We start from the raw sequence: 10336 nt of genomic DNA on the forward strand, positions 1-10336 counted from the left end.
CCGAGGGCAACAAGTGTTTTCGCACCTCTGAAGATAATAATCAACATGAACTAACTCACTCAAATGAAAGGGCCCAGCTTCAGCAAGGAAGTTCAAGGAAAAAATGGGATACTGAATCACATAATGAAGGTCAAGGTAAGGGTTACCAGACAGAGTCAAAAGTTGACACAAACCACACAGAACATGATTCCTGCAGTCCTGAAGATCATATATTATGTAATAATGAATAGACTGATGCTGTTGAGAAACCTTGTTCTGAACAATCACTGGCCCAGATGGAGCATGAGTTAGCAAGTAATGAAGAAGATTTGTGCTACAGCTCACAGCCAAATGTTGATAGTGAAAATATAGAGCAAGGTTCTTGTACTTCAGAAGATCACAGTAAGCATGAGCAATGTGACAAGTGAGAAAACTTGTACAGAGAGACAGCTTCCAAGTACATGTGGTAAATCTATGATGCAAGGTGTTTGTTTGCAGTCAGAACCAAATGCTGAAAATGAAGTAAGAACAGAAGATTTTCATTCCTCAGAAATGACTTCAGGGCATTACAATAAACATGAACAAACAGGTGTCAGAGAGAAAGATTGCACTGAGCAATCAGCAGACACAAGAGAACATGATCTTTCAAGTGATGAAGAGTAAGGAACATGTTACCAGTCAGTGCCAATTTATGACTAGACCATGGGCAGCTCAGGAGATAATACATACATACTTCATTAAATTATACTCGATGAATTGGAGCTTATTAGGCTCCTAGCTTAAATAGCTAATACTCTGAGTTTAAAATTACCTGTCAGTGAGAAGCATCATTCTAAACACTCAACAGTCACCAGATGAAGCAGAGCATGACCTTGCTAGTGAGGTGAATGTTGACAATGTAAACAAATAACACCGTTAGGTTTTCATACCTCAGAACATTCTAAATTTAATCACATGAGCAAACTTTAAATATAGTGTCAGAGAGAGTAGCATAAGTACTAAGCTACTACATGCCACAGAATCACAGAAACTGGTCATGAGTTTCTGTAAAGTGCCGACATTTTAGTAATGAACTGCTAGAAGCATTTTAATATTATTTTGGAAAATCCACTTTAATATTGTAATGACATGAAATCAATTTTCACAAATACTCTGTCATTGGCCTCTGTTCAATCCATGTTTATTTTTAATTATTATTTAATAACTTTTAAATTATACTGTTACAAAAATTAGATTTTTTGGTAGAGAAAAACAATAAAATTGATAATTTTTTGTAAGAAAAAATAGCAGGAGAATGCTATTATTTTCATTGCTTACATTGTTCTTACTAGTGACTATTAAGTGTGTTTTTTTTTCATATAATTTAACAAAACCACTTGACGTTTTTACTCTGTAAAAATGCTAATCTTTTACATTATGTGAAGAGCTTTCATTCTATAAATGCCAAAAAATAAAAATTTACAAAAAATGTGTAGTGTTCATGGTTCAAGTATTCTTACAAGACTTTGCTGTATTTGTTTTTCTAGAAAATTTATGAGATCATGTGCAGTGAAACTCTGTCTCGCCGCTAGTGCATTATTACGCTCCCATGTTATTACACCTCGTTACTATTTCAGTTCATTTGGTTCTTGCGGCCTCTTCATTTTGGCCCAAACAAACATCCGGTCACTCACTATCACCAAATTTGGGTGACCCATTCTTACATTGCTGGCTTAACAGAGTTCCATGCTTTTCATAGTTGCTAGTGATTACTGTAAGCTAAACTTGCCATATTTTTTTTATTCAGTAGAACCCCACCTTAAGGCCAACCATTGATAAGGCCACCTTGTTTTTACAATACAGCAACTTTATTCTGGCCCAAATAAAAATTGTGGGTTGTTTAATTATAAGGCCAGATTTTTGTGACCTGTTGGTGAGCAGATTATCAGGGGGTTCCACTGTGCTTCTTCAAGTGTTACTTATGTCAATATATTAAAAAACTCTTTTTCTTGTCCACATCACAAACGTCCTCGACAAAGATTAAAAACCAATGTTTTCAGTCCTTGCAATCATTCTTCCAAGAAAAGTAGATCACTGAGGTTGTGCATTGATTAAGGTATTTGAATCCAAGTGTTGAAGAGATCAGGATGTTTTGCTTGCATGATTGTTGTATAGACTGTTTTATTGTTGAGTACAGGGTGAACAGACATCACTTTAAACAGTGACTGGGGCGTAAGTTTTTCCTGTGTTAACTTGGTCAGTGCTTTCTCTGCTGGGTGGCGGCGATCGTCCGAAGGAGGAGGTGTTGTCCAGTGATCATAGTTGGTCTCAACCAGGAACCACCTAATAGTTCAATGAACGAAAACAAAGAATTCACGATCAAGTATAATCACAACCTATGAGGTACGTGTATGCCATTTGGCAAACATTTTGAAACAATGAAAATTATTGACTAGTTGAAATTCTTGTTTGCATTAAACCTTTAGTGCATCATTCAACATTTTGCGACCTTTGCTGCTTGGCAAATCATCGAATAAATGATTGCAACGTTCTTATGACAAGTCTCCTACCCTTCAGCAAATTGCGGCTTGCCACTTGCGAAATAGAACTGTTACACACATGGAGAAATCTTTTTATTTGAATACAGTGCACTCCTTCTATTATGTTCTCCCTTTCTAATAATTATTATAAACACTCCCCTTTAGTGCCATTTTTTGTCAATACAGTGTAAGTATTTTTTTCAAAAAAAAGAGCAGTCTAGTTTCCTTCTGTGGAAAATATAACCCTCAGCTTAATGTTCTTGAATTTTGTTTTTAATAAACAACCGATTCCAATAAATAGGCACCCTAGTATTGCAAAAGTGACTTTCTTGAAAGACATTTTGGCATACAACTGCAGAGTTAATGAGTAGATTGCCAAGACAAGTGATTTTTTTTAGTCTGCTTTCTCAGCTGAATGTAACAATAAACATATGACTTAAAATACTGAAAAAATGGTGTTATGACTAATAGAATCCCTTTCGTTGCATTCCTTGAATTAAAGTATCTCAGTTGTTGTTCATTTCCCTGCTGTGTTTATTTACATTCGGATGTTGATGCTGAAGAAAGGCATATGCACCAGGCCTCTAATAAGACCCCCCCCCCCCCACCTCCCTGCAATAAGCACCCTTTCTCAAGTGACGAAAAATTAGCTTTTCTTGGGGTACTAAATTAAATAGTTATGGTAATATTATTTTCACTCAAATTCTTTGTAGGAGAGCAGCAATGTACATGTATAAAACATGTACCCATAGGAGAATTTCATGCTTATAGTGTTTCACTGTTGTATTGCACAAATGCCTGTATGTTAGTGAGTCCCCGATTGGTAATGTTCCTTGCACGCAAAAAATCATATTAATTGAGAGACAATCAGAGAATGACCCCAGTCAGAGCCCCCACCCCACCCCCCCCCCCCCAAGAGTGTGTGTGCATGTGGCAGGGGAAGGAGGGGTACTCAGGATTTCAGGGCAAAAATCAAAACCCTCCACAAACCCTACAGAAAATTTTGCTCACCAAAAAATTCCAAACCCCAAATATGCGTCGATCATCCCTGTCACTTGAAATCCAGAGTTTCCCCCTCCCTCCCAGGGCAAAAGGGCCTCTGTCATCAGCAAGGAATTTTTTTGGCTTGAAACTAGGGCATTACTCTCAGGTAATTAATGTTTATGAAAAAGTAAAACATAGAAAAGATGAACTGCCTCTGATCTGAACTAACAACAAAAATTACAATAGTTGATTATAAGAACAATAATATTACAAATTCCCTGTACTTACGGGCTCTTTCCTGCATCAGAGCTTAACTTCCAGACATCTGCTGCACCTACTCTATCTCTTGTGACCACTGCACCTTCCCCAACATTCACTCCTCCAACTATCAGGTATCCATCTGCCATCAAGGGAACTTGGGATAACATCTCCACAGCACGAGCAAAGTCCATCTTGGCTGTGCTAACAACATCTCGGATCAAAAACGTGATGGGCACTGCCTTCTTGTTAAAGATAGCCTGGAAGATGTTCTCCCATAAAAAGCCCTGGTCTCTTTCATCCAGAGTGATAGTGACACTTTTTGGTTTCTGTGCAGTCAAAAGTCCGACCTGGCCAGCAAATGACACACCGGTGTAAATCACTTTACCTAAAAGTAGGAAGGAGGTATATGTTGTAGTTAAAGAAGAAAGGAATGGCAGAAAAGAGGAGGGGCCCAGGAGAGTACAACTAGACAACTATCTAAATAGAGAGCCAGCATAGTTTGTAAAGGGAAGGGAAAGGAATGGAAGATACAACAACTGTACATAGTGACCAATTGAAAGTGATTACAAGAGAGAATGAAACAACAACAAAAAAAGCAGAACAGAGGACGGGAGGGAACAAGTAGACAACTAGCCTCCCCATATAGGGAGTACGTTATTGCCACAGAGATAATTTTCTGTTTTCCATCAACTTTTCCCTAGGTCAGTCCCCTCTCAAGGATGGTGCCTACTTTTGTTAGCGCGCACACGTTCTTCGCATCACGCAAGGCAGGTTTAAGCACAACGCGCACGCAGGGGTTGACACTGACGCTACCAAGTACACGACTATAATAAAGCAAAATTTTCCCACTGTGACCAAATCAAGTTTAATGAACCTGTACTTAAACCAGGAACACCAGAATAGCAGCATATCACTAACCACTAACTGTTTATGTCTTCCAGCTGAAAAACTAGCTGTTATCTGTCGAAAATTATACTGAAATCCAACTGTAAACATGTACCCGCAGATGGCGTAGTGTGCGCGCAAAAGAAGTTCGAGATACGCAAATGTTTTACTTACTGGGGAGGTGAAAGGAAAATATGTAACAGGCACCGTAAAAGTTTTCAAAAAAGATCAATAACTTTAAAAAACGCATGGCTACCCCCTGCATTTTATGTTACGACATGGAAGTGGTAAGCCTATTCAACATGTGATTAGTTTCTGGTTGTGAGCAAAAGGTATTTAGACTGTATTTTAGCTGAACCAGAGGAAGGGTGTCAGAGACCCTAAAAGCACTGTCGCTACGATTTTGTTATTAAAAACATACCAAAAATGGTTTTTATGTTACCATTTACCATGTAGTTTTAAGATCTTTGTAAATGTGTTTGCTTTTCTGTCTGTAAAGGCGAATTCTAAGGAAATCTGTGAAGAAATATCCTTTCCTTCTTTTTTCAGAAAAAATGCCGATGTCAGCATGTTTGTTGAAATTTTAGGTAATTATCTCGAAAAAATGCATTTGTACCCCAATTTTTCTTCGGGGATTCCAGTAGCTCTTGCAAAATTAAAGATCTACTTTTTCTGCGTGGTCCTAACCTGGCGTGAAAACCTTTGTATTTAGTTGGCACCGTCCTTAATATGCTTAAACCACAGAGCTATCGAGGAGACAGAGAGAGTTTGCAAGGATGGGGGGGGGGGGGGACGCCCAGAGGGGGGAGGGAGTCAAACTCTGTATGCTACTGGAATCTTTTTGCGTCTCTTGCCTAAAGCTCTTGTACGATTTACCTTTGCTTTGGAAGTTGGATATGAAGGAAATATTACGCAAAATTTCCGAAAAATCGTAGTCAAGGTTCCTTCCGTGGAAAATATTTCCCTCTTCATCCTGTGCAACAATGCTCGTGCAAAACGCTGACAAGTCGTAGACTATGTTCAACAATATCGTATCAGCCAAGCTAATGTTGAGAGCTTTGGATACACCCTTCATCTCTGCAGGATATGGCTCGGGAAAATGTTTAGCAATGCTAACGGCGAGTTTTTCTGCTAGACGGAATGCAAACCCTGGAATCTTCTTGCGTAACCCTGCCACGATCTCCAGCGAGTATTGAGCGTATTTCTTTGTGACGTTGACCCATCTTTCTTCTGGTTCTAGGTCAAGGTTTATGGTGAAGGCAGGTGCTTGAAATGGTTCGCCGAGAGCATGTTTGAGGCCAAGAAACGCAAGGACAAAGCAGCCAAAGTGAAACAGTCGAGCCGCCATTTTCTCTAATTTCAAGTTGAAGTCAGCTGACTTCCTTTTCCAAAAATATCTGTGACAGCCTGCGTGACACAATGACATAATGTTTTGTTTTAGGAATTTTTTTCCTAAAACGAAGTTTCGACGAAGCTGTTTCGCGGCCAACATAACATGAGTTTGTTGCAGCGAATATTTAGAAGTCAAAATAAGGAAAATATTCCAGTGTCCGAAGATGTTATGCAAAAGTTGAAACAGACAGAAGAGATGTTGGAAAAGAAACAAGAATATTTAGATAAGAAGTACGATGTAGAGAACGCAACGGCAAAGAAACATGCAAGAACGAACAAGAGGCTTGCATTGAAAGCCTTGAAGAGGCGAAAACGTGCCGAAGAACAGTTACGAAAAATCGATGGAGCCTAAACGATCTTGGAATTCCAGCGCGAGGCATTGGAAAACGTTCAGACGAACACTGAACTGTTGAAAAAGTTGAACTATACTGCGCGGGGTACGCTCAGAGAGGCGCAGCAAGCTCTTAACACGGAAGATGTCAACGACGCGGTCGATGCTATTCATGAACAGACAGAAATTTCGAAAGAGATCTCAGAAGCGGTTTGTGGAGTGGGTTCGAATCAAGATTTTCATGATGACGATGACGACGAACTTACGGCAGAGTTGGAAGCGATCGAACAGGAAGTCCCTTATTACGAACTTTTTGGAAAGGAATGTCTTTTTATGGGACTACTGGACTTTCCATCAAATGCAGGCCGGGCGGCAACGAAAAAGAAAGTTGTTGGGCCATGGTCCATGTAGAAACTTTTGCAAGAAAAGTTACAATTATACGACCACCTTTTTATCAATCGCGGACGTTGCCCGTTTTGTTAAGCCACATGAGAATAATATATACCAAGTTAGGTCAGTTAGGAATATTCTCCAATTAAGCACAGCAGATTTTCTCTCATTTTTACGCTAACCGTTCTATTGTACTATTAAGGAGACTTACCGGACTAGAATCCGATCGTACAATTCTTCAGATTTTGCGGTTATCCTATTCTGCGACTGTTGCTGGCAATTTTATGATCTATCTTCGATCAACGGTGCTTGTGTGGAGAAAATTTAAAATTACATATCTTGATCAGGGGCGGATGTTTGTACCTTGTGTCCAAAATGTCGCAATTTGTGGATTGCATCCAATTAGAAACCGTTACACCCGAATTACTAGCAATGGCCTTAAGTAGAAATTACAATGAGGTACTTGTAGAGAGTTTTTGCCTTAATTTCGACCAAAATATTCACAAACTTTTTCATTTATTATCATTCTTCTTCTTCTTCTTCTTCTTCTTCTTCTTCTTCTTCTTCTTCTTCTTTGCCTCTCCAAAAGGGAGGTGGCTTGCCACCAAATACACCCTCACTGAATCCGACCCTGTATATAACACTAGGAAAAGTGCTTTTCACGACTCCGAGATGAGTACTAAATTATGTTGATAATATTTATATTTTTAAAGTTGCCCGATTTATATTTTATTTAGATTTAATCAGTCCCGCAGATTTAGAATATACAGAGTCGTAAAGGGGAGGGGGGAACGGGGGAGCTGCCGATAGTAGAGGGTAGATGGAGGTTTTTTTTGGGCGGGGGGGATCATACTGATGGACGACTGAAAAGATTGTTGATCATGACTGAAGCAGTTTTATGATCAACCTTTGCCTGATATGAAAGCATAATTGTGCACTGTTTTGGAAAAAAAGCCGGTCTTCGCGTTTTTCCACAAGAAAAAATACAAGCGTCGAAGTTCTTTTGCACAGGGAGAGAACTCAGCGCGGACTTGGAACATATTTCAGTTCGCATGGGTCCGTATTTCTTCTGGTGCACCATCCAGGCTCAGATATAGAACGTTTGGGCGAGTGTTTGAAATGATCATAGTTAGTCTATGAAATGATTCACCTTGAGAGTGGAACACCAAAACAAGGCAGCCAAACGGTCGAGAATAGATCAGTCGCGCCGCTATTGTTATCGATTAGCTCACTTCCGGTTACAGAAATATCCGTGACTGACAACTTGATTGACGCTTACACGACCAGTTACACAATTTCCTGTTATAGCAATTTTGAAAGAAGCGCAGCCGTTACACTGTTGCGGAGTCTCCGGAATTTTTCATTCCTTTTTCTGCCGACATGAGTTTGTTGCAGCGTATGTTTGGAACTAAAAATAAGGAAAATATTCCAGTAACGGAAGATGCCATACAAAAGTTAAAAAATACCGAGGAGATGTTGGAAAAGAAGCAAGAATATTTGGAGAAGAAGATCACTGCAGAGAACACAACAGCGAAGAAGTATGCAAAAATGAATAAGAGGCTTGCATTGCAAGCATTGAAGAGACGAAAACGTCTCGAGAAACAGTTGAACCAAATAGATGGGACTTTATCGACTATAGAATTCCAACGTGAGACCTTGGAAAACGCTGGGACGAACACCGAAGTGTTGAAAAACATGAAGTCCGCTGCAGATGCGCTCAAAAACGTGCATCGATCGCTCGGCGTGGAGGATGTTCATGACATTATGGATGATATTCATGAGCAGACGGAAATTTCGACGGAGATCTCAGAGGCGATTTGTGGTGTAGGCTCGAATCAAGACTTCGATGATGACGAACTTAGAGCAGAGTTAGACGCGATCGAACAAGAAGGCCTTGATGGCGAACTTGTTGGAATGGAACGCCAGGCCATAGGACTACCGGACGTTCCATCGAGTGCTCCGGCAACAAAAAAGAAAGCTGTTCAAGATGAGAATGAGCTGAAAGAGCTTGAAGCATGGGCCATGTAGAAACTGGTCAAAAGATTTGAAATTTTATAACCTTGTATCAACACAGGCATATATTTGTTACACGCTTGTTTGAAATTGTTGCCAGAAGGCTATGCTGTTTTACATGTAGCTTGGGGACATTTGCTAGTATTAGCTTAAATTTAGCTAAAATTGTGTTCATTAAGTGAAAGTGTCATATGTGTTTTTGCAAAAAGAAAATTACAATTTTAAGCTACCAGTATGTTTGTGGTAGTGCTTACTCCAAATCTAATATTCCTGTTGTTTGGGGAAAAAATGAAGCATTTGGAAATTCTGTTCATAAAGAGAAATAAATTTAAAAAATATAAGAATCTGGAGGTGCATGAAACAAAAATACGAATTTCAGATTTGTTGCAAACAAAGTGTTATATGTAAATAAATATTTACTGTAATTCAGCTGTAATAAACAGCTTGTTATTGCCTAAAACATGAATGTCTTCAATTTTAAGACTGAACAACATAAGCTTAGTCTGACTTATTCCACCTGGTTCAAGGTAATATTCTTTCTGTCTGTTCCTCAATAAGATTTAGACAAACACAAAAAACAATCACATATTTGCAGAAATGAACAGAGAAATAAAACTAGTCATGTTGGAGTAACCACTAAAATCTGATTAGCTTGCACGTGAAAAAAAAAAAAAAAAAAAAAAACGTGACCATTTCTTTCCAATCAGCTAGCTGCCGCAGCTAGGTTAGGTGCAGGGACAGATCCAGGATTTTCAAACAGTGGTGGCTGGTACCATGGGGTTGTAGAATCAATTGGGCAATTGGCTCTCCAACAAGGGGTCGCTAGCCTGCCCAATCCCCCCTCCAATTTGCCCCTGTGGGTGCTTTCACTTCCCATGTCTAGGATTATAGTATTTGCACTAGACTTTAGTGGAACAGCCTGAAGGGCAGCCTGCGAACATAGACGTATTTCTGGCTGTCACTTGGATCCGCCAAAAATATTTATTTACTTTTTAGATATAATACTTTAATTTTCAGCAGAAGCAAGTTACAGCTGGAAATATGTCTGTGTTCACAGCCTACCTGAAGGGGTAGAACAGATGCTGGGATTTGTCTGTTTTTTCACTGAGAAAATATAATTTGTTTCTCTGGGACTGGAAATCACAAACAAAAGAAATGTGAATATGGGATTTAGGCCAAAAACAGGCCTGAAATGGAATCTGTACAAAATTTGAAATTCTTCCAGCCCTCCTTTAGGACCCTCTTAGTGGTCAATTTTGTGATGTGTTTTCACTCACATCATGATTCTGGGGAGGAGCGTTGCATGATGACACTAAAAACGGCTACAAGGGAGACTAGATTCGCGTATATCATATAAGGGAAATTCCGGGCAGCATCTTACCTTCCAATAAAATATTGCTTTTCTGACTTGATTCCAATCCACATTTTTGCGAGGCTCAAAGACCAAAAAGAACTTTTGAGTCTCCTTCTCCGATTCCAAGAGTTCATTCCAGTCTTTATTTTTAAGTTCCATCGCGCGCGACTGTGACCTGGGCACTAACCTTGCTCAGTTTTCGCGCTTTCAAGGAAAATTTTCATAAGG

At 39.4% G+C, this 10336-nt stretch overlaps 1 protein-coding gene and 2 pseudogenes across 1 annotated transcript; 2 read left to right on the forward strand and 1 right to left on the reverse strand.

The window, feature by feature from the left end:
* Window positions 1-1126: 1126 nt before the first annotated feature.
* Window positions 1127-6767, reverse strand: LOC145479910 (N-acylethanolamine-hydrolyzing acid amidase-like). The gene is made up of 3 exons (XM_081458389.1): window positions 5505-6767; window positions 3771-4128; window positions 1127-2301 (listed from the first exon to the last, which is right to left on the reverse strand). Exons 1-3 carry the CDS (start codon window positions 6118-6120, stop codon window positions 2070-2072), a joined length of 1206 nt encoding a protein of 401 aa, XP_081314515.1. The 5' UTR covers window positions 6121-6767; the 3' UTR covers window positions 1127-2069.
* Window positions 6124-6762, forward strand: LOC145479931 (charged multivesicular body protein 4c pseudogene; annotated as a pseudogene).
* A 1348-nt stretch (window positions 6768-8115) lies between the features above and the next one.
* Window positions 8116-10261, forward strand: LOC145479930 (charged multivesicular body protein 4b pseudogene; annotated as a pseudogene).
* The last annotated feature ends 75 nt before the right edge of the window (window positions 10262-10336 follow it).

The sequence above is a fragment of the Orbicella franksi genome, chromosome 2 (assembly GCF_964199315.1).
Source record: "Orbicella franksi chromosome 2, jaOrbFran1.1, whole genome shotgun sequence".
NCBI classification, from domain to species: domain Eukaryota; kingdom Metazoa; phylum Cnidaria; class Anthozoa; order Scleractinia; family Merulinidae; genus Orbicella; species Orbicella franksi.